General features: G+C 44.0%; 1 protein-coding gene and 1 long non-coding RNA gene across 2 annotated transcripts in view; one reads left to right on the top strand and one right to left on the bottom strand.

Moving 5' to 3' along the window:
* Positions 1-25,293, bottom strand: part of IFT172 (intraflagellar transport 172) — a 134,650-nt gene that overhangs the window by 108,733 nt on the left and 624 nt on the right. The window contains 6 exon segments of the mRNA XM_037893588.2: positions 1,414-1,501; positions 1,998-2,077; positions 2,431-2,496; positions 12,362-12,401; positions 22,053-22,165; positions 25,003-25,146. Of these exon segments, the coding sequence (XP_037749516.1) occupies positions 1,414-1,501; positions 1,998-2,077; positions 2,431-2,496; positions 12,362-12,401; positions 22,053-22,165; positions 25,003-25,146 (531 nt within the window).
* Positions 23,304-24,405, top strand: LOC122464875. The gene is made up of 2 exons (XR_006289275.1): positions 23,304-23,530; positions 24,129-24,405. It is a non-coding gene; the product is annotated as an uncharacterized LOC122464875 (long non-coding RNA).

Genomic DNA, 25,293 nt, shown 5'->3' with positions numbered 1-25,293 from the left:
ATTGAAACTGGTGTAATTATATTGTGTTACTTTGACAAATAAAATATGCAGAATTTTAAAATATTGTGCACAGAATTTTTAATTTTTTGGTGCAGAATTCCACCAGGAGTAGAATATGCAGCGGCAATGCATGGGGAACCAAACAGTTCTCTAAGGTCACCTCTGCATATTCCCACTTGTGGGAAGCCAGCAAGTCCTAGTCAAACAGATTGCAGATCTGCCCCCCAGAGCAAATATCAGATCTAGATGTCATGCTACAGCAGCACGGAGTACGTGTGAAAAAACTCCTGGTAGCAGCCCTGCAGATTTCTGTAACAGAAACATTACAGAGGCAGGACTGTTATAATTATTAGCAGTAGTATTACTATAGCACCTAGGAGACCTTGTCATGGACCAGGACGCCACTGTGCTAGGTGTTGTACAAACAGAACAAAAAGACAGTCCCAGACCCAAGAGCTGACAATCTAATGTAAGCCAAGAGACAATACCTAGATATAGACAGACCAACAGGAAACAATGAAATGTTATAAACAGGCCATGGACTCGGTACACCTTTGCCCTGGCAAAGTGATCTCTAAGACCATCAGGTTCTGTCACCCTGGGTAACATATATGCACAACCTAATCCAGCCAGAGAGGGAAGGGCTGAGTGGAAATGGCATTCCCTTTCCCCTGGCCAAGGCCATGGGGTCCAGCTTTCTGTGATCAGAATGAGGTTTTGGGAAGACCATTGGACGATGACTGGTCTGGCTAGGTGGCACTCAGACACCACATCCAGCAAGAATTTGGGATGAGGACACAAGACGACTTTGCTCCTGTGGCACGTTGTGAAGGAGGATCAGCCACTTACTTTTCCTGTTACTGCAATTAAAATGCTGCTTTGGGTGACAGCTGGAATAATAAGTACTCTTCCTCCTTCCTAACCACTATGGAGAGCTTGAAAAGCTTGGCTTAGGACTGTTTGGTCTCAAGCCTTCTCAGGAGGAAGCCCAAGGTGATCATTACAAATGGAAATCTCCTGTTAAAATCTGTTGGTGTAACTATGAAGAACACAACAGGGGGCAGTGGAAAGAAGGCAATACACATACCCCACAGCTCTCACAACTTGAGTGCTGCTCTCCTGGGCACCAGGGTGCTCCCAGAGCCCCATGGAGATGTGGATAGCCTTGGGTCTCACAGGCACTGGGGTAATTCCCCTTCCCACACAAATTCTGAAATTGATACAAAACCAGATCTAGACACCCTTCCATGGTTTAATCAGTGCTCCATTAGCCACGCAGTGATGAGAGCAGCCTGCTGCCCTTCCTCTGACCTGCCCTCCCTTCCACAGGTCCCAGTTACTCTCCAGGCCTGGTGTGACTGCGGAGGAAGGATGTGTGCAAGAAGGAGTCTTTTCCAAAGAGCCATTCAGTACCTGTGATTCACCTGAGCCTTCGTCATCAAAGAAGTAGCGCACAATGGTTCCATCTGCATGGCCAGACAGGATCCCCTTCCCCGACACGCTGTCAAGAGACACCAGGACAAGTCGGCATAGCACAGCAGCACTCATTGTCCCACTTTTCCCTCCCATTCCCAGCTGATTTGATTCTCATGGGGTTGCAGGAGCCAATGGTAGCCCACCGTTTTTCCTTAGTTATTTTTTGATAGTGCCTACAATCTGCCCGATGGCACACACATACTAAGGTCTGGATCCTGCCCCAGAGAGCTCAAAGTCTCTGTAAAGACAAAGCAGACAGACAGACATGGGGAGGGGAAGGTGGGAAGGGAAGGGAAGGGTATAGGGACCGGGTGGCATGTCCTGATAATGCAATGTTATAGTATTATGGTAAAACACACAGAAGCCGGGAACCCCAAGGGAGGGGGGCTCTGGGCTTATTTATCTTTACAGCGGAGCCTATGAAGCTGCCCCATGAGCACTAAGGAGGCATCTTCAGAGCCAGCAGCTGGGTCAGGAGACCGAGCGGGGGCAGTGGGAGCCTGCGGCAGCACCATACTCACTTGGAGGTTAAGGAGACGACAAAAGAATCTGTCCCGTAAATGGTGGAGGACTTGTTGCTCTTTGTATTTGCTAAACGAACCTGAGGAAGAGGAGGACACTGGTCAGTGTAGTCTCTGTCCTCATGTCAGAAACAGGGATTCACTCATGGTGCAGCACAAGGTGGCTTTTAAACAGAACAAGGGAGAGGCTCTCATCTGTGCTGGGCTGGCACTTTTAGGCCAAGCAGCAAGGTAAGAAATCACAAGGAGCTCCATGGTCTCTGGTGGGAGGAATGGAAGCTGGAGTGGATGAATAACTCACTCTCACGCCACGCTGCACAGTCTCGTGAGAGACTCACAGGGAATTGGTGCAGGAGAGCAAGTAACCAGTATAATCCCTTCACTGAGCAGTACCCAGGGCCCATAACTCAGTGACAGCATTAGGCTTCTCTACCTTCCCCTCAGCGAGTCCAAAGACAATGATGTTCTCTGCTGGCCACAGCAAACAGGTCACTGCGCTCTGTCAGGGAAAGGCACAAAGAGGTTAGAGCTCTCAGCCAAGCTAGAAGGCTTCCTGGCCCACAGGCAGCGATGCCACTCCAATTAGACACAGAGCTATCGGCACATGGAGCCTGGAGCAGATATTAACGGGACAGCACCCAGAATCCTGAGTGAGACTGAGATGAGAATCTCCACGGAGGAGCCTGGATTGGGCCCATTTGTGACACTGTATAGAATATGGGTGACCATTTATAATATTATGGATACCAATATTACAAAATTGCAATGAGTCATACAAGATATGCCATATAAGGTATCAGTGGAAAAGTTATAATTGCCAAATACGATACTCTTGTTTATATGTATGTATCATCTTTGTACGAGTTATAAATAGGTGTGATATATTGATACCTTAAACTTGTGCTGTGTATCTGGGTGACACCCCCAGACAGATTGGTATCAGCATTATCTAGCCTGCTTAATGGCCCATCAAGGGCAATCAGCTGTACAATGAATCCACTGAGAGAAGGCACGGGCTGAGTAGGGCTCCATGTCCATCACGAAGGTCAGTGAACTCACGGATTCTATGACTTCCTGCTACCTCCATGACTTCTGCAGCAGCCGGTGTGGCTGACTGCAGGGCCACCTGAGTGGCTGGCCCCAGGGACTGCCCGAGCAGCTGCCGATGGGGCTGGCCCAGGGAGCAGCCACAGCTCGGTGGCTCCCGGCAGCGGCCCAAGGGTGGCCAGAGCAGTGGCTGGCCCTCCAGAGCTTCCCCCCAGCGGCAGCTGAAGCAACAGCAGGCCCCACGGGGCTTTTTCCCGGCCGCAGCCCCCCGCCCCCTCAGGGCTTCCCCCCAGCAGCGGTCAGAACAGCAGCGGGCTCCCCCCAGGGCTTCCCCATAACCCCACAGCTGGTGCCGCAGGCCCCATGGGCTCCTCTCCAAGATTCAATCAAGATATTTATGGTATAAGTCATGGACAGGTCATAGGCTGTGATTTTTTGTTTCTTGCCCATGACCTGTCCATGACTTTTACCCATGATTAAATGGTAGCCTTAGTTATGAGTCAGCAGGATATGTAGGGATATGACTGGGGACTCCAAGAACTTTTCCATGCCCATGTGCTGTGAGCTTATGTTTGGGACAAAGGAAGTAAAAGCCACTTGACAAATGATATAAAAGGCAGCTGCATCTTCTCCATTTTATCTTCAATCCTGCTTCTCACCACTGGAGGAACTTCTCTACAAACCAAAGCTTGAACAAAGGACTGATAGACCCATTCTGACACATGGCCAGAAAGGGATAAGCAGCTTGCAGGCTAATTGACCCACATTCAACCTTTAGAAACATGTTAGAAACGTATCTAAACAGGGGATAGCTCCATTCTGTGGACAGCCAGTTGGCTATGGTGGTTGCTCTCTGCTTGCTTTACCTGTAAAGGGTTAACAAGCCCACAGGTAAAAGGAAGGGAGTGGGCACCTGACCAATAGAGCCAATGGGAGGGCTAGAACTTTTTAAAATTGGGAAAAAACTTCCCTTTGTCTGTGTGTTGTTGTTGTTCTCTGGGAAAGAGGGGAACAGGGAGCAGTTATGCTGTAAGAAGCTAAAAGCTAGATATGAAAGACCATCAGATCACAACTAGAGACTGCTTATCTGAAACCCCAGATATGTAAGTAAATTAGGGAATGTCTAGGAAGAAGCGATTAGGTTTATTTGTTATTGTTTTGTGTACTCCTCTGTGCTAACCCCAAATGCTTTTTGTTTTGCTTGTAACCTTTAAGCTGAACCTCAAGGTTATTCTTGATGTTTAATTTTTGTAAGTTGGTTTTTTGAAATCTAGCAAAACCCTAAGTTCCAGATGCATTTTCTTTCTTTTTGTTTTTAATAAAATTTACCTTTTTTAAGAACAGGATTGGATTTTTGGTGTCCTAAGAGGTTTGTGCACGTGTTGTTTAATTAGCTGGTGGCAACAACTGATTTTCTTTGTTTTTCTTTCTCAGCTCTTCCCTGGGGGGAATGAAAGGGCTTGAGGGTACCCCACAGGAAGGAATTCCCAAGTGCACCTTTCTGGTTTCAAAGAGGTTTTTTGCACTTGGGTGACGGCAGCATCTACAAATCCAAGGTCAGAGAGAAGCTGTAACCTTGGGAGTTTAATACAAGCCTGGAGTGGCCAGTATTAACTTTTAAAATCCTTGCGGGCCCCCACCTTCTGCACTCGAAGTGCCAGAGTGGGGAATCAGCCTTGACAAGGGCTGTGACACTGCATCGAATATTCTTCACAGTGATATTACTAGGATAGGATTATGACATAATTGTGATGTATTTTATGCAAGATAAGTCATGTGAGATGTCACTGAAAAGGTTATGTTTTGCTGAATATGATTATATTTGTATGCACATATAACTTTTGTATCTGAAGTTATGAATATTGATTATGTATCTGTACTTCAAATGTAGTTACACCTGGGTGATGCCCACCAGACAAGATGCTTTCATTCTAGATAGAGGGTGGGCAAAGGCCATTAGGGAAGAACAACAGGCCTTAAGAGAAGCTTACCTCCCACCCAGTGAGCCTTCCTGTGAATGCTCCAAACAGCCTGTGAGTAATGGCTGCTATGACTCGACAAGGACATGTGATGAGACCACATGTCTCTGAACTCCACCTCGGGATGTCAGTGTTTTTCCACAGACCAGTCTCAGAACCAAGCTTTGTAACAAAGGATTCCCGCCATATGCAAAAACTATATAAGGCAGGGAGTGACATAGAATCATAGAATATCACGGTTGGAGGGGACCTCAGGAGGTCATCTAGTCCAACCCCCTGCTCAAAGCAGGACCAATCCCCAATCAAATCATCCCAGCCAGGGCTTTGACATCATCTGGTGTTCTTCACTCCCCACCCAAGAAGACTCCTGGAAACACCTAAGGAAAAAAGACTGAACTGGGAGAAGTGCTGGACCCAGGCTAAAGGGATTTTTAGCCTGTCAATGGAACACCTGGGGATTCCAAGCTGTAAGAAAGTGCAGTTTGCCCCTTAAGAATCTGCAGCCTGCTTGTATCATCTCTTAGGGTGAGAATCTGCTATTCATATCCAATCTATTTAGTATATTAAGTTTAGTTTGCGTTTTTTGTTTATTTGCTAGGTAACCTGGTTTCATCTGTTTACTATCACTTAAAAATCTACCTTTTGTAGTTAATAAACTTGTTTTTGTTTTATCTAAACCAGTGTGTGGGAATCATAACTCAGGGGCAAAAGGCTATTGCATATTCCTCTCCACGTTGAGGGAGGGGGGCGAATTTTATGAGCTTATGCTGTAGTTCCCTGTGCAGTGCAAGATGGAGTAATTTTGGGTTTATACTCCAAAGGGGGTGCGTGCCTGAGGAGCTGGGAGTAGCTTTCCCATGAATATCTTGTTAGATGTAAACAGAGAGGTCCTGTCTATTACTATAGCTATTGATTCAGAGATCAAAAGGGAACATTAACATTTAGATAAATCTTGGGTGAAATAATGTCATTGTCTATATGTCTCTTTAAAGTTTGTGGTAAACTGTATATGAACTGCTCAATGAATAATTAACTACATGGATTAACATAAGGTAACTACCAGTGATGCTTAGGAAATAGAAAGTTAGTTCAAAAGCCTGTTGTTCACTCAGGACTGTATGGTCAAGAGGCTGCCGGAAAACTATATAAAAACTTTGGGGACCTGATCCTTTCATCTCAGATCTGCTTGATGCTTTATGCAGGGAAAGTTGAGTCATAAGACTGAGATCTCCAGTCCCGTCTGGATCATGCTGGATATGAACATAGGACTATAACCCATGGACTAATTCTAAAAAAACTCTTTGCATCTACAGAGCTCACCATCTCTACTATGAATCTGGTCTCAGAACTGTACTCATGTCTATATGTATACTGATATTTTAACTAATTCTCTCTTTTCTTTTTAAATACATTTTAGTTTAGTTAATAAGAATTGGCTGTAAATGTACATTTGGGTAAGATCTGGAATATTCATTAATTTGGGAGGTAATGTATCCAATCCTTTGGGATTGGTAGAACTTTCTTATTTGACTTGGCTATCTGGGAGTGAGCCCAAAGGCTGGGCTGCGTTAAGGGCACTGTGTTTTGGCTTCTGGGTAACCAATACATAAGAACGGCCCTACTGGTTCAGACCAAAGGTCCATCTAGCCCAGTACCCTGTCTTCCGACAGTGGCCAGTGCCAGGTGCCCCAGAGGGAATGAACAGAACAGGTAATCATCAAGTGATCCATCCCCTGTCGCTCATTCCCAGCTTCTAGCAAACAGAGGCTAGCGCCACTATTCCTGCCCATCCTGACTAATAGCCACTGATGGACCTATCTTCCATGAATCTAGCTAACTCCCTTTTGAACCCCATTATAGTACTGGCCTTCATAACTCCCTCTGGCAAGGCATTCCAGAGGTTGACAGCGCGTTGTTTTAAACCTGCTACCTATTTATTTCATTTGGTGGCCCCTTGTTCTTGTATTATAAGGAGGAGTAAATAATACTTCCTTATTTACTTTCTCTATACCACTCATGATTTTATAGACCTCTATCATATCCCCCCTTAGTCACCGCTTTTCCAAGCTGAAAAGTCCCAGTCTTATTAATGTCTCCTCATACAGAAGCCATTCTAGACCCCTAATCGTTTTTGTTGCTCTTTTCTGAACCTTTTCCAATATATCTTTTTTGAGATGGGGCGACCACATCTGCATGCAGTATTCAAGGTATGGGCATACCATAGATTTATATAGCGGCAACATGATATTTTCTGTCTTATCTATCCCTTTCTTGATGATTCCCAACATTCTGTTCGCTTTTTTGACTGCCGCTGCACACTGAGCGGATGATTTCAGAGAACTATCCACAATGACTCCAAGATCGCTTTCTTGAGTGGTAACAGCTAATTTAGACCCCATCACTGTATATGTATAGTTAGGATTATGTTTTCCAGTGTGCATTACTTTGCATTTATCAACATGAAATTTCATCTGCCATTTTGCTGCCCAGTCACCCAGTTTTGTGAGATCCTTTTGTAGCTCTTCACAGTCTGCCTGGGACTTAACTATCTTCAGTAGTTTTGTATCATCTTCAAATTTTGCCACCTCACTGTTTACCCCTTTTTCCAGATAGTTTACGAATATATTAAATAGGACTGGGCCCAGTACAGATCCCTGGGGGCACCACTATTTACCTCTCTCCATTCTGAAAACTGACCATTTATTCCTACCCTTTGTTTCCTATCTTTTAACCAGTTACCAATCCATGAGAGGACCTTCCCTCTTATCCCATGACTGATTATTTTGCTTAAGAGCCTTTGGTGAGGCACCTTGTCAAAGGCTTTCTGAAAATCTAAATATACTATATACACTGGATCTCCTTTGTCCGCATGCTTGTTGACCCCCTCAAAGAATTCTAGTAGATTGGTGAGGCATGACTTCCCTTTACAAAAAACATGTTGACTATTTCCCAACAAATTATGTTCATCTATGCGTCTGACAATTCTGTTCTTTACGATAGTTTCAACCAATTTGCCCAGTACTGAAGTGAGGCTTACTGGCCTGTAGTTGCCAGGGTCACCTCTGGAGCCCTTTTTAAAAATTGGCGTCACATTAGCTATCCTCCAGTCATTTGGTACAGAAGCTGATTTAAATGATAGGTTACAGATGACAATTAGTAGCCCTGCAATTTCACATTTGAGTTCCTTCAGAATTCTTGGGTGAATCCCATCAGGTCCTGAAGACTTATTACTGTTTAGTTTATCAATTTGTTCCAAAACCTCCTCTAATGAGGGACAGTTTGGGACAGTTCCTCAGATCTGTCACTCAAAAAGAATGGCTCAGGTTTGGGAATCTCCCTCACATCCTCAACAGTGAAGACCGGTGCAAAGAATTCCTGTAGTTTCTCCGTAATGGCCTTATCGTCTTTGAGTGCTGCTTTAGCCTCTCGATCGTCCAGTGGCCCCACAGGTGGCTTACCAGGCTTCCTGCTTCTCGTGTATTTAAAAACATGTTGCTATTACTTTTGGAGTCGTTGGCCAGCTGGTCTCCACATTCTTTTTTGGTCTTTCTAATTATATTTTTACACTTCATTTGCCGGAGTTTACGCTCCTTTCTGTTTTCCTCATTACGATTTATCTTCCACTTTTTAAAGGATGCCTTTTTGCCTGTCATTGCTTTTTTTACTTTGTTGTTTAACCACAGTGGCTCTTTTTTGGTTCTCTTACTATGTTTTTTAAATCGGGGTGTACATTTAAGTTGAGTCCCTCTTATGACGTCTTTAGAAAGTTTCCAAGCAGCTTGCAGGGATTTTATTTTTGGTGCTGTACCTTTTAATTTCTGTGTCACTAACCTCCTCATTTTTGTGTAGTTCCCCTTTCTGAAATTAAATGCTACAGTGTTGGGCCGCTGTGGAGTTTTCCCCGCCACAGGGATGTTAAATTTTATTATATTATGGTCACGATTACCAAGCAGTCCAGCTATATTCACCTCTTGGACCCGATCCTTGTGCTCCACTTAGAGGCAATTCTTGATTTAGTCCTCTTCTTGTGGGTTCCAGGACTAGCTGCTCCAAGAAGCGGTCATTTAAGGTGTCAAGAAACTTTATCTCAGCATCCCTTCCTGAGGTGACATGGACCCAGTCAATATGGGGACAGCTGAAATTCCCCATTATTATTATTGAGTTTTTTATTTTTATGGCCTCTCTAATCTCCCTGAGCATTTCAGAGTCACCAACACCATCCTGGTCAGGTGGTCTGTAATATAGCTCTACTGCTATATTCTTATTTTTCAAGCATGGAGTTACTATCCATAGAGATTCTGTAGTACAATTTAGTTCATTTAAGATTTTTACTTCATTTGATTCTACGCTTTCTTTCACATATAGTGACAGGTTTCAGAGTAACAGCCGTGTTAGTCTGTATTCGCAAAAAGAAAAGGAGTACTTGTGGCACCTTAGAGACTAACCAATTTATTTGAGCATAAGCTTTCGTGAGCTACAGCTCACTTCATCACGAAAGCTTATGCTCAAATAAATTGGTTAGTCTCTAAGGTGCCACAAGTACTCCTTTTCTTTTCACATATAGTGCCACTCCCCCACCAGCACGACCTGTTCTGTCCTTCCATTACATTTTGTACCCTGGTATTACAGTGTCCCATTGATTATCCTCATTCCACCAGGTTTCTGTGATGCCTATTATATCAATATCCACATTGAATACTAGGCACTCTACTTCACCCATCTTATTATTTAAACTTCTAGCATTGGTATATAAGCATTTTAAAAACTTGTCATTTTTTGGCTGTCCCCTATTGCATGACGTAATTGAATGGGACTTTTTTTCATCAGATCCTCCCTGTATTTTATCATTTTCCATCCTCTACTCTTTATTAGGACATAGGGAATCTCCATTTATAGATCCTCCTCTAGGGGTTCTGGAGTCCCAAGCTGGCAAAGAAAACGGGCTCAGAGGTAGTTTCAGCACATCATGTGACAGTCCCAAGGTGGTCTCTGTGACCGAACCCGTCACAGTCCCACAGGGATCGGTTGTTGGCCCTACACTATTTAACATTTTTATCAGTGACCTGGAAGAAAACAAAATCATTAGTGATAAAGTTTGCAGATGACACAAAGATTGGGGGAGTAGTAAAATAATGAAGAGGACAGGTCAGTGACACAGAGCAATCTAGATTGCTTGGTAAGATGGGCACAAGCAAATGATGTGCATTTTAATACAGCCAAACATACCACTTTACAGTTAGGAACAAAGAACACCATACTCAGGCTGTCTACGCTAGAAGTTCAACAATTGCAGAGCTGCGGCTAGGTCCACATGAATGGAAGGTGTTTTCTGTTGATGTAGATGTATTTTATGATGTTTACACCAGATTGTGTACTTTTGGATAATCTCAGCACTACACGCAGATGTACAGCCACTCTTCCCTTAACCTGTGGCTATTATATAATAATTATAAAAAACAATTATATAATTTAAACATTAGCTTTAATAAAAATTTTAAATCTGTTCTTATCAGTTTAAAATCTACCTCCCTGAGCAGTGGTACCTAGGTCAATGGAAGAATCTACAACAAAAGTGAGGTTGGCTTAACCGTAATACTTTGATCCAATTCTGTTTCTGTTTGGGTTTGGTGTGTGGGTGGTGTTTCATGGCCTGTGATACACAGGATGTCCAACTACATGATCGCATGTTCCCTTCTGGTCCTAGAACTCTAGGAGCTCCCAGTACAATGCTGTGGCCAAAAGGGCTAATGCAATCTTTGGCTGTATAAGCTGGGGAATCTCAAGTAGGAGTAGGGAGGTTCTATTATCTCTGTATTTGGCACTGGTGTGACCGCTGCTGGAATACTGTGTCCAGTTCTGGTGCCCACAGTTCAAGAACGATGTGGAAAAATTGGAGAGGGCTCAGAGAAGGGCCATGAGAATGATTAAAGGAATGGAAAATATGCCTTACAGTGATAGACTCAAGAAGCTCAATCTATTTATCTTAACAAAGAGAAGATTAAGGAGTGACTTGATCACAGTTGCAAGTACCTACATAGGGAACACAAATTTGACTAGTGGTTCATGCACTTCATTGCTTCTTTAGGCCGAGCTCATTTCAGATGCCCTCCCATCCCATTCTATTTCAAGGACTTGCTGCAAGCCCTCATCCCCTCCTTCATACTCGGGCCTCTGTGTGCCCCCTTCCCTTTAATACCAGGGTCCCCCATTTGTCCCCCCTGCCAGGGATGCTGTGTGTAACCTTATTCCCCCTTCCCTTCTTACCAGGGACCTCCCTTTAACCCACGGACTCTGCGTGCAACCCCATTCCCTTTACCAGGGTCCCCATTCTCCCACACCAAGCCACAGGTTCTGTGTGCTCCCCTTCTCCCACATTATTTCTCCTCGTTCTGCCTGGGAAATAAGTCCTTCAGGGTGCCAACATATTAAACTGTATTGAGAGAAATGAAATAGAGGTATTGTCATGCTGGAAGATGCTAATGGATGCCATTCAATCAGTTCTTTCATCTATAGACAATTGCAGAGGTGCTTGAAGATGTGGCTCTGCTAAACAGATAGCAGGGGCTCCATGTGTCCCCCATTTCTTCCTTCTGGTTTTCCAATTTTCCCCAAAAGCAACAGGGTTCTGTTCACTGATGCCTAAAACATTCCGTGGAATTTTGGAACTGATCAGAGATGCCAGTCAGAAGTTGTCGTGTTACATCCAAAACAGAGAAATGCCATCGGGTTGCGGATAGGGACTCATAAGCTTGGCCAATAATAGAAGGCTCTGCAGTCTAGCAGGCAAAGGTATAACAAGGTCCAATAGCTGGAAACTGAAGCTAGACAAATTTAGACTGGAAATAACGGGCAATTTTTTACAGGGAGAGTAACTAACCATAGGAACAACTTATCAAGCGCTGTGGTGGATCCTCCAACACTGGCAATTTTAAAATTGAGATTGCATATTTTTCTCAACAATATGCTCCAGTTCAAACAGGAATGAAATCAGAGGAGTCCTTCGGCATGTGTTATCCAGGAGGTCAGACTCGAGGATCACAATGGTCTCTTCAGGCCTTATGAATCAATAGCTTAGTCTCAAAGGAAGAGAGCAGAGCCCCCAGAGCTGGGAGCTTAAACACACAGGACTAGATTTTCAAAAGTAATTAGGCATCTATAGATGCAGATAGGTGCTTAAGATGGGTTTGGAAGTCCCTCTGGGCACCTATCTGCATCCTTAGACAGCTAAATACCTTTGACAATCTGGCTCATCACGCCTGAGAGCCAGAGGAAAGACCTATAGTAGGCCTTGCCCTTACGCTGCAGTGTAAGGGAGCTGAAAGGGAGGCTGGGACTTACCGTCTGAATGAACTTGTTGCAGATCACCTTCTTATCACCCCTGCAGAAAAAGAAATACACACGTATAATTACAGTTAGGGCTGGTAACACTTCCTATCAGTAAGGTTGCCTGAAACTTCCATTATAAGACCCTGTTTTCAGTTGCTTATACTTTTGCCATATGTTAATTTTATGCTGTTTTAGTTTTTTTAATCAAAATGTCATGCAGTACCAAGTGAAATGCTTTACGGAAGACAAAGTATATTACATCAACACTTATCTTTATCAACCAAACTTGTAATCTCATAAAAAATGACAAAGTTGACAGGATCTATTTTCCATAAGCCCATGTTGATTGGGTTAATTATATCACCCTCATTTAATTCTTTACATTCTGGGGGACTTCAATTGAATGATATATGTCGGAGGTCTGATGCTACCAGTACGAAAACATTCACTGAAATTTCTAAATATGGTAGATGACAATTTCCTAACTCAGAAAGCGCTGCATCCAACATGGGGGAACTCTATATTAGACCTTGCCTTGACACATACAGAGGAACTGATCACAGAATTAAAATTAATGGTATCTGAAAGTTAAAAGCTAATGGTAGCTTAGGTACAAGTGATTATGGTTTGATCACATTTATAATATGCAAACAGAATAAAGTCCAGAGAAGTAACATACATACACTTGGTGCTTTAAAAAGGCCATTTTCACAAGGCTGAAAACAATTATGAGCCAAATCAGCTTGCAGAATTTAATACGAAAAATCTGAATGATAATTGGGAATTGTTTAAGAACACTTTACTACATGCCCAAAATACCACAATCAAGGGAGAAGGCTGTATTGGTTAAAAAACCAACCTGCTTCAGAGGAGAAGCAAAGGCACCTATAAAAATTAAAAAATAATATATAACAAATGGAAGAATGCGGAAGTTGACTATTATGAATTTAAATAAGAAACTAGTAACTGTAGAAAATTGATGAAGCAAAGGGACAAAAGAAAAAATCTATGGCCAGCAGAGTTAAAGAGAATAAGGAGTTTCTGAAGTATATTTAGGAAGAAAAAGAATCCTGACAATGGTATTGGTTCATTACTCGATGGAAATGGTAGAATTATCAATAATGCAGAAAAGGAATAAGTGTTCAGTAAATATTTCTATTATGTATTTGAGGGGAAAACAGATGATGTAGTCATACCATATAATGATGGTGAAATACTTTCCATTCCACTAGCATCTCAGGAGGATGTTAAACAGCAGCCACTAAAGCTAGACACTTTTAAATCAGCAGGTCCAGATAACTTGAATTCAAAAGTTTTAGAAGAGCTGGCCGAGGAGCTCACTGGACCATTCATGTTGATTTTCAATAAGTCTTTGAACACCAGGGAGGTTCCAGAAGACTGGAAGAAAGCTAATGTGCCAATATTTAAAAAGGGTAAACAGGATGACCCAGATAATTATAGGCCTGTCAGTCTGTCATCAATTTGGGCAAGGTAATGGAGTGGATATCAGGAATAAGGCCCTGCAACTATGCCTCCCGAGTCTCCTGACAGCCTAATGAACAGAGCTGGGCTGCATGAGCCAGACTGTCTGACTAAATAACCTGCTTGACTGGCTGAGGAAGCCAGCAAGCTTGCTCTTAAGCCCAGCAGTAGCAGCAGCTTGCTTGCTGCTCAAAGCATTTGCTAAGGCTGTGATCATTCCTACCTCACTCCCAGCCCTATTCCTGCCTTGCCTCACTCCAGGTAACCCAGCTCTGACCCTCGGCTCAAATTCCTGACTTCAACTCTGACCCCTGGCTCTGGCATCTCATACTGGCTCTGACTCTGGATTCCTATTCCTGGCAGCAACTCGTGCTCTAACCACTAGACCCGACTGCTCATCTCCCAGTCCCTGACAGTGGCTGATACGGGACGCAGTTAACAAAGAATTAAAGAAGGGTAACATAATTAATGTCAATCAATATAGGTTCTTGGAAAATATGAAAAAGGTAATAGTGTTGACGAAAGGGCATTTGACTTGGTACCACATGACATTCTGATTAAAAAACTAGAAAGCAGGGTGGATTTGATTTAAATCACTAGTCAGGAAGACTCGATTTAATCATGGATTTCTACATAAAAGTGCATTCTTGTTGGTTGTTACCAACCTGAAGATCCTGTATGTTCAGACATGTTCCTTTCATCATCTTCAACGCAGCTTTTTCCTGAGAAGGAACACTTCTCATGAAGTTGTTTCATTTGGGCTATCAGGCCTTGCATTTCTTTGTTGCACCGTTTGCATTTTGCACGCATGCCTGTTTTACTCACAGGTAGAGGAACTTCATTAAAATAGTCCCAAACTGGGTCTCTTTTACGGCCTGCTGCCATTAGAGGTTTTCCCTTCTAGTGAGAGGATGGTATGGTAGATCTCAGATCAATGAAGGCTACACTCAGAAAGACCTCAAGCCTTCTGGAATATGCTGCTCAAACAGTTTCACTTTCGTTTCTCCTGCCTGTCCCTCCCTTCTCACATTTATCTCCAGACTTCTTCTCCTTATACCCCTTCCTGCTTCTTCACGTGGGCACCAATGATACTGCCAAGAATGACCTTGAGTGGATCACTGTGGACTACATGGCTCTGGGAAGAAGGATAAAGGAGTTTGAGGTGCAAGTGGTGTTCTCGTCCATCCTCCCTGTGGAAGGAAAAGGCCTGGGTAGAGACCATTGAATCATGGAAGTCAACGAATGGCTGCGCAGGTGGTGTCAGACAGAAGGCTTTGGATTCTTTGACCATGGGATGGTGTTCCAAGAAGGAGTGCTAGGCAGAGACGGGCTCCACCTAATGAAGAGAGGGAAGAGCATCCTCGCAAGCAGGCTGGCTAACCTAGTGAGGAGGGCTTTAAACTAGGTTCACCAGGGGAAGGAGACCAAAGCCCTGAGGTAAGTGGGATACCGGGGGGAGGCACGAGCAGGAGCGCGTGAGAGGGGAGGGCTCCTGCCTCATACTGAGAAAGAGGGGTGATCAGCAGGTTACCTCAAGTGCCTATATACAAATGCATGAAGCCTGGGAAACAAGCAGGGAGAACTGGAAGTCCTGGCACAGTCAAGAAATCATGACGTGATTGGAATAACAGAGACTTGGTGGGATAATTCACATGACTGGAGTACTGTCATGGATGGATATAAGCTGTTCAGGAAGGACAGGAAGGGCAGAAAAAGTGGGGGAGTTGCACTGTATGTAAGGGAGCAGTACGACTGCTCAGAGCTCAAGTATGAAACTGCAGAAAAACCTGAGAGTCTCTGGATTAAGTTTAGAAGTGTGAGCAACAAGGGTGATGTCGTGGTGGGAGTCTACTATAGACCACCAGACCAGGGAGATGAGGTGGACGAGGCTTTCTTCCGGCAACTCGCAGAAGTTACTAGATCGCAGGCCCTGGTTCTCATGGGAGACTTCAATCACCCTGATATCTGCTGGGAAAGCAATATAGCGGTGCACAGGCAATCCAGGAAGTTTTTGGAAAGTGTAGGGGACAATTTCCTGGTGCAAGTGCTGGAGGAACCAACTAGGGGCAGAGCTCTTCTTGACCTGCTGCTCACAAACCGGGAAGAATTAGTAGGGGAAGCAAAAGTGGATGGGAACCTGGGAGGCAGTGACCATGAAATGGTCGCGTTCAGGATCCTAACACAAGGAAGAAAGGAGAGCAGCAGAATACAGACCCTGGACTTCAGAAAAGCAGACTTTGACTCCCTCAGGGAACTGATGGGCAAGATCCCCTGAGAGAATAACATGAGGGGGAAAGGAGTCCAGGAGAGCTGGCTGTATTTTAAAGAATCCTTATTGACGTTACAGGGACAAACCATCCCGATGTGTAGAAAGAATAGTAAATATGGCAGGCGACCAGCTTGGCTTAACAGTGAAATCCTTGCTGCTCTTAAATACAAAAAAGAAGCTTACAAGAATTGGAAGATTGGACAAATGACCAGGGATGAGTATAAAAATATTGCTCAGGTTTGCAGGAGTGAAATCAGGAAGGCCAAATCACACCTGGAGTTGCAGCTAGCAAGAGATGTTAAGAGTAACAAGAAGGGTTTCTTCAGGTATGTTAGCAACAAGAAGAAAGTCAAGGAAAGTGTGGGCCCCTTACTGAATGAGGGAGGCAACCTAGTGACAGAGGATGTGGAAAAAGCTAATGTACTCGATGCTTTTTTTGCCTCTGTCTTCACGAACAAGGTCAGCTCCCAGACTACTGCACTGGGCAGCACAGCATGGGGAGGAGGTGGCCAGCCCTCTGTGGAGAAAGAAGTGGTTCGGGACTATTTAGAAAAGCTGCACGAGCACAAGTCCATGGGGCCGGATGCGCTGCATCCGAGAGTGCTAAAGGAGTTGGCGGATGTGATTGCAGAGCCAGTGGCCATTATCTGTGAAAACTTATGGCGATCGGGGGAGGTCCCAGATGACTGGAAAAAGGCTAATGTAGTGCCCATCTTTAAAAAAGGGAAGAAGGAGGATCCGGGGAACTATAGGCTAGTCAGCCTCACCTCAGTCCCTGAAAAATCATGGAGCAGGTCCTCAAGGAATCAATTCTGAAGCACTTAGAGGAGAGGAAAGTGATCAGGAACAGTCAGCATGGATTCAACAAGGGAAAGTCATGCCTGACTAATCTAATTGCCTTCTATGACGAGATAACTGGCTCTGTGAATGAAGGGAAAGCAGTGGACATGTTGTTCCTTGACTTTAGCAAAGCTTTTGACACGGTCTCCCACAGTATTCTTGTCAGCAAGTTAAAGAAGTATGGGCTCGATGAATGGACTATAAGGTGGACTATAGAAAGCTGGCTAGATTGTCGGACTCAACAGGTAGTGATCAATGCGTCCATGTCTAGTTGGCAGCCGGTATCATGTGGAGTGCCCCAAGGGTCGGTCCTGGGGCCGGTTTTGTTCAATATCTTCATAAATGATTTGGAGGATGGTGTGGATTGCACCCTCAGCAAGTTTGAAGATGACACTAAACTGGGAGGAGTGGTAAACACGCTGGAGGGTAGGGATAGGATACAGAGGGACCTAGACAAATTGGAGGATTGGGCCAAAAGAAATCTGATGAGGTTCAACAAGGACAAGTGCAGAGTCCTACACTTAGGACGGAAATATCCAATGCACCGCTACAGACTAGGGACCGAATGGCTTGGCAGCAGTTCTGCAGAAAAGGATCTAGGGGTTACAGTGGACGAGAAGTTGGATATGAGTCAACAGTGTGCACTTGTTGCCAAGAAGGCCAATGGCATTTTGGGATGTATAAGTAGGGGCATTGCCAGCAGATCGAGGGACGTGATCGTTCCCCTCTATTCGACATTGGTGAGGCCTCATCTGGAGTACTGTATCCAGTTTTGGGCCCCACACTACAAGAAGGATGTGGAAAAATTGGAAAGAGTCCAGCGGAGGGCAACAAAAATGATTAGGGGACTGGAACACATGACTTATAAGGAGAGGCTGAGGGAACTGGGGATGTTTAGTCTTCAGAAGAGAAGAATGAGGGGGGATTTGATAGCTGCTTTCAACTACCTGAAAGGGGGTTCCAAAGAGGATGGCTCTAGACTGTTCTCAGAGGTAGCAGATGACAGAACAAGGAGTAATGGTCTCAAGTTGCAGTGGGGGAGATTTAGGTTGGATATTAGGAAAAATATATATTTTTTTATATATATATTTTTCACTATGAGGGTGGTGAAACACTGGAATGTGTTACTTAGGGAGGTGGTGGAATCTCCTTCCCTAGAAGTTTTTAAGGTCAGGCTTGACAAAGCCCTGACTGGGATGATTTAGTCGGGGATCGGTCCTGCTTTGAGCAGGGGGTTGGACTAGATGACCTCCTGAGGTCCCTTTCAACCCTGATATTCTATGATTCTATGATTCCTTGTCCAGATATATTCCGCCCCCAACAATCTTCTATTCACTGAACTTTTTGAAACTTTGCACTTTTAGAGAGAGGTAAGGGATTGACTCTGTGTACACAAATTTGCAGAGGGACAATAGGGTTGACGTCTGTTATTTCTCACCTCAATATATTATTTATTTATTTAAAAACATTTTTCCTGTTAACAAGCATTTTTATCTCTCAGGACACAAATCCACAGTTTGAGAACTGCAAAACTAAGCATCTCTGATGTTATCTTCTAGTCTGAACACTGAGTCCCATTGGGTAGATAGAAAAATTAAACCTAAATAATCTATACAGAAGCCGCTGGAAGCCCATAAGATTGGGTTCCTAACCCATGAACTATTGACTCATTTACAAAACTTTTCTTAAATATTACATGAATATATTGTCTCATACTATAGAATTAGAATTTATAATCCCCATTCCATGATGAGATACATTATAGCTCAAAGATATCTTAATTAAAACTATCTTTAGATATATATTTTTTTATAAAATGCTTTTTGAGGAAAAAACCTATGATTTAAATAAAAAAAATCAGATTTTTTTGATTTTTTTTTTTTTTTAAAGAAATCATTGATTTTTATACATCCTGCTAGAAAGAGATCAAATTAACATGGCACACATTTAATAGATTAAGAACTGGCTAACTGATAGGTCTCAACTGTAAATCATAGAATCACAGAACTGGAAGGGACCTTGAGAGGTCATCTAGTCCAGTCCCCTGCACTCAAGGCAGGACTAAGTATTCTCTAGACCAGTGGTCCCCAACCTTGCTGTTGCAATAACATATTCATGTTCCCAGAAGAGTGTGGCGGGCGCCGGACAACCGGCCGCCAAAATGCCGTTGAGTAGGGGCATCATCAAGAAGCATCGCCGCCCAAATGCCGCCGAGAAGCAGTGGCATTTGAGCAGCGACGCTTCTTGGCGTTGCTGCTTCTGGGCGACACTTTGGCGGCTAGTTGTCCGGTGGCCACGCTCCTCGGTGGCGGGTTGTCCGGCGGAAGCGCTCCCTTGTCAGTAGGCATCCGCACATAAATGCCCCAGTGGGCACCATGGCGCCCACGGGCACCACGTTGGGGACCAATGATCTAGACCATCCCTGACAGGTGTTTGTCCATTCTGCTCTTAAAAATCCCCAATGACGGAGATTCCACCACCTCCTTAGGTAATTTATTCCAGCTCTTTACCACTCTGACAGTTAGGAAGTTTTTCCTAATCTCCATCCTAAACCGCCCTTGCTACAATTTAAGCCCATTGCTTCTTGTCCTATCCTCAGAGCAATTTTTCTTCCTCCTCCTTGTAACAACCTTTTATGTACTTGAAAACTGTTATGTCCCGTCGCAGTCTTCTCTTCTCCATACTAAACAAACCCATTTTTTTCAATCTTCCCTCATAGGTCATGGTTTCTAGACCTTTAATCATTTTTGTTGCCCTTCTCTGGTCTTTCTCCTATTTGTCCACATCCTTCCTGAAATGTGGCGCCCAGAACTGGATAGAATACTCCAGTTGAGGCCTAATGAGCACAGAGTAGAGCGGAAGAATTACTTCTCATGTCTTGCTTACAACACTCCTGCTAATACATCCCAGAATGATGTTCGCTTTTTTTGCAACGGCTTTCCACTGTTGACTCATATTTAGCTTGTGACCCACTGTGACCCCCAGATCCCTCATCAAATGGGAGTGTTTCTCTTGAGGGCCTACAAGGGTCAGTTCTTGGCCCTACACCACATAACATTTTTACTGAAGACCTAGAAGTAAACTTAAAATCATCATTGATAAAGTCTGCAGATGACAGAAAAATTGAGGGAGTGGTAAACAATGACGAGGACAGGTCACTGATACAGAACGATCTGAATCACTTGGGAAGCTGGGTGCAAGCAAACAATATGCATTTCAATACAATGAAATGTATACATCCAGGAACAAAGAATCCAGGCCATACTTGTAGGATGGGGGACTCCATCCTGGGAAGCAATGACTCTGAAAGAAATTTGGGGGGGTTAAGGTGGATAATCAGCTGAACATGAGCTCCCAGTGTGCCCAAAAGGGCTAATGCAACCCTTGGATGCAGAAACATGGGAATATCAAGCAGGAATAAAGAAGTTATTTTACCTTTGTATTTGGCACTGATGTGACTGCTTCTGGAATAGTGAGCCCAGTTTTGGTGCCCACAGTTCAAGAACGCTGATAAAATGGAGAGGGTTCAGAGAAGAGTCACAAAAATGGTTATAAGACGGGAAAACATGCCACAAAGTGACAGACTCACGGAGCTCAATCTATTTATTTTAACAGAGAGAAGGTTAAGAGGTGCCTTGATTATAGTCAGTTTTACTACCTTAACAGGGAACAAGTTAAGGGATAATAGGTTCTTCAATTTAACAGAGAAAGATCTAACAAGATCCAATGGTTGGAAGCTGAAGCTAGACAAATTCAGATAGGAAATAAGGCCTAAAGTTTTAAATGAGAGTAATTAACCACTGGAACAATTTACCAAGTGTCATGGTGGATTATCCATCACAGGCATTTTTTCCATCAAGACTGGATGTTTTTCTAGAACTTCTGCTCTAGGAATTATTCTGGGGAAGTTCCATGGTCCATGTTATATAGGAAGTCAGACTAGATGATCACAATGCTACCTTCTGGCCTTGGAATCTATGAAATTATTTTATAAATTGCTAATTTATAGTTATTTCCATAAATTTCAGTCTTGCGACACAGGCCCTTGTTTGGGCCCCTCCCCTGCTATATGTTCTCAGGGCAGTGAGCCTGGGTACTGAGCAGGCACAGAATTCTCTCATTTTGTGTAGGAGCTTTCATGCAGCAGCAGGAACATCTCCCTGCAGAGGGATAAAGTGGAGCCCAAACAGCTCCCTAGAACCACACACAGGGGGCGCAGACCATCATGGGGGGGACGGGACGGGGACCAGGCCTTTAAAACAGTTACTTCCCATAACAACTGTAGTTCTTGTAGGTAAGGGCCTCTACAGATCCATACTGCAGGGGATGTATATGTCCTGGATGCATCAGCACTGACCTTCTAAACAGCCATGTCCACTGGGGCTGTGCATTCTGCCCATTTCCTCACTCCCCACTCACCTCAGCATACACAGGAGAATATGGTGACCTACATTTGATTTGCAGGAGGCCACAGCTTGAGAGTGGAGGAATTTGACTTCTGCCACATTAGTACGGCCTGCAGTGGAGCAGGAAAGGCACAAGCAAGCCATGAGCCAAAACAATATGCCTGATGGGGCTCAATATCCCTAACACTAACTATAGGAACGACAGACATTGAGAAAAGCCAAACTTCTATAAAAGGGAGCTGAATTCCTATTGCCCCAACTGTCCCCAGAAGGAACTGAGAAGCAGTCATGTCTGTACTCCTTATAAGGACCCGGCAAAAGTCAGAGGGCACAAAGAAGTAGGCAGGGTGTGCACAGGCCCTATAGCCTGCTCCTCCAGACCTCTGGCTGGCACACACCTGCAGAAGGGATCTGACAGGTAGTACCTGAAGAACCTTTATGCTGTTCAACAAAACCACTCAATGTAACCAGTGTAATGGGGGACTGCAGTTCAGGGTTGGGTAAGGTATGATTTGAAGGAGAGGTGAGGGCTAGTGTAGAATGAGATCTGGCTGAATACCAGGGCAAAAATCCTAGGCGTGAAGAACACATTGTGCATTTCCAAAGCAGCCTGTGGTACTGGAAGAAAGGAGGCACCACACACACAGGTGCATGGCACCCCAGGGATGGCACCATACACAGAGGGATGATATACCAAGGCCCTCACCATTCCTCTCCGATCTTGTAGACGTAAATGATGTTGTCTGTTTGTCCAATGGCGATTTTGGTGGAGTCAGGAGAGAACGCCATGCCTTTCACCATGTAGCTCTTCCTGCCATACTGGGGAGAGGAGAAGGGAAGAAGCAGGGACCGAGGGTGAGGTTAATAAAACATGTCCCAAAAGAACTTCAAAACAGACCCAGAGTAAGGGCCACAGGTCAACCTATTCAGTAGCGCAAAGACCCATACAATGTACAAGCTGATCCCATTCCCATCCCACCTCCCTAGTGAGAGTTTCCTGCAGTTATGGACTACACTAGTCTAGTGTTGCCAGGCACCTGGCTGTGGGTTATTGCTGCTATATACAATATCTTGCAGGGAGGTTAATGAGAGTAACTAACCACTGGAACTTACCAAGGGCCATGGGGGATTCTCCATCACCGACAATTTTCCAATCAAGATTGGATGTTTTTCTAAAAGCTACATCCTAGGAATTAGTTCTGTAGCCTGTATCATACAGTAGGTCAGACTATATGATCACAATGGTCCCTTCTGGCCTTGGGATCTATGGAATGTGGGTGGGTCAATGTGAGTGAGATACCCCAGCAAAGCACAGCCAGCTGAAGGATTAGGTAACCTGCTAGCTCAGTCTGATTTCTCCCTCTGTATAAGTTGTTAACTGGATGCATGCTAGGCAATTAGAGATATGGCTCCCTATTGCTGTGTTCATGCACCCAGAAGCACAAGCTTACTCCCACGGCTGCACATGGCCAAACACCACTGCCAGACCACAAACAAAAGCATGCACTCTCAAATACACACAGGTGCATGCACTCTCACAGTGGCAGCCCTTAAACACACACACAGGTATACACACTCACAGGTAGGTGGATGGCACATACACTGGATATAAGAACAGTCATACCAGAATGTATCCTTGGGTCCAAGCCCCAAACACTATTGTAATAATCTTTGTACAAAGTATGCCTTGTGAAGGATCATCTGAAAACTCATAATTTGCTGGTCATTATTGTCCTGGCAAAATATGCGTGGCAACATTTTATGTGAAGTTATAAGATTTTCCAGTATGATGTTATTAAGATGTTCCAAATCACAGCTCTCCCCAAGCAGAAGTTGGCAAATAGGTCTGTCCTAAACAAAGGAATGTGTGCTCTGTTCAATTTGCAGTAAACAGAGTCATCAAGCAGGAAGGGGAAACACAGGAAGCTCAAATAGATGAGAAAAAGCCGCAGGGAATGTACTTCCGCATAGACTTTTTGTCTCCTGGTATCCAGCTGGAAATGTCTTACAAATGCAAGGACTGAAACTATAAAAAGGAAGGGAGAACACCCCAGTATACCCCTCTCTCTTCCCTTTCCCATCGCATTCTCTACACCTGAAGCAACAAAGGAAGCCTTCACTGGATTCTGAGGGAAGGAGTTCTGACCTACAGGGTTTGGTCAGTAAGACTGCTGAAAACACATGGTGAGAAACTTTGCTTGAATCTGATACAGTTTGTTAATTTGGCACCAGTAGGGTTTTAACTTTATTTTAGGGCTGTCAAACGATTAAAAAAATTAATCATGATTAATCGTGAGATTAAAAAAAGAAATCACGATTAATTGCAGTTTTAATTGCACTGTTAAACAATAATAGAATACTATTTATTTAAATAGATCATAAATAGGGCATAAGAGCAGGTTAGACAAACACCTGTCAGGGATGGTTTAGAAAATATTTAGTTGTGCCGTGAGTGCAGGGGACTGGACTAGATGACCTCTCGAAGTCCCTTCCAGTCCTACGATTCTATGATTCTATGAAGATGGTCAGAGACGCAACCCCATCCTCGGGGTGTCCCTAAACTTTTGACTGCCAGAAGCTTGGACTGGATGACAGGGGATGGATTGCTTGATAATTTCCCTATTTTGTTCATTCCCTCTGAATCATCTAGCACTGGTCACTGTCAGAAGAGAAGTTACTGAGCTAGATGGACCATTGGTCTGACCCAGTATGGCCATTCTTATGTTCTTATGAAATTGATATTTTATATTCTGATCCAACCCCTGTATCATTTTGGGTACAGGCTACAGACTTCTGTTTCACCAGCCACCAAGAGGACCAGTCAGCTATGCTGAAATGCAAGCTACCTGTAGATATCTCCAGGCTGTTTGTTTGCTGACACGGTTGTGAAGCATTTAAAAGGACTGAAAAGCTGCCATTTCTCAAGCTCTGAAAAGTCCAGGTGATACGCAGTACACACTATGATCATATTATAAAGACTGAAAAATCATCTCTGAGAGTTCAAAAGGGAATGTGTTTTGATGTGTGTGCTAAAATATAAAAAAAATTGTTGATGCAAACATTCAAATATAAAGTAATAAAAACAAAAGGGGAAACATCTGTATAAGGAAAATCAGTAGATTTATTAATAGTTTTTTTGAAAAGTTATTCCTACTATTCCAAAACCTATTTACAGTATTTTATGCTATATAAAATGTGTTGTGTGTGCATTGCTTGTTTTACTAAGGAAGCGTACAGTAGTCTCTCTAAGGTTTAACTCTGTGTCATACTTTCTGAAAAGTTTTGACAAGACAGAACTTTGGCCTCTGCTTCAACGAAGAGTTCAGCTGAAGTCGAGGAAGTAGGGGATGGTATAATTATACAGAATATTGCTTGAGCATTCCCTCCCCTGTCCCCTTTACAACAGCATAGGAACAGTCTGGGCCTGTAGTTGTACTCTGATGGGAGCAACATTTGAGGCTGTGCTTTGGGGCTATGCAGAATGTGGTGTAGCATTTCAAGCTGTTATGAGCCCTCTGAAAAGTACGGAGCAACTTACAAGTTGCTTTGCTACTGCCAAAAACTGCCCTGCATAGCAGCATGCAAAGTATCAGTGTGTCACAGGCCAAGAGTGTCGGGTGCCCAGTTGCACAGAAGCAAACAAACAATCTCTTTACCTTTGCATCAGCAGGCTTGGTGGAAAATTTGTCCCTTCTCTCTCCATGTTCATCATACAGAAGCACAACCCTGTCTACAGTGCAGACAGCAAACTTGGCATTGTTGTAGGACCAAGCCATGCAGGTGACCTTTGCAGCACCATCCTGGAAGAAAACATCGCCATTGCCAGTCTGGACCGGAGCAGGGTCCATTAGAACATAAGAGCGGCCAGACGGGGTCAGACCAAAGGCCCGTCCAGCCCAGTGTCCAGGGGCCCGGGCCACGTGCCCCAGAGGGAGTGAACAGACTGT

This window comes from Chelonia mydas, chromosome 3 (assembly GCF_015237465.2).
Source record: "Chelonia mydas isolate rCheMyd1 chromosome 3, rCheMyd1.pri.v2, whole genome shotgun sequence".
NCBI lineage: Eukaryota > Metazoa > Chordata > Testudines > Cheloniidae > Chelonia > Chelonia mydas.
Note: the sequence above shows the minus strand (reverse complement) of the source record. Positions and strands in the feature narration are given on the sequence as shown.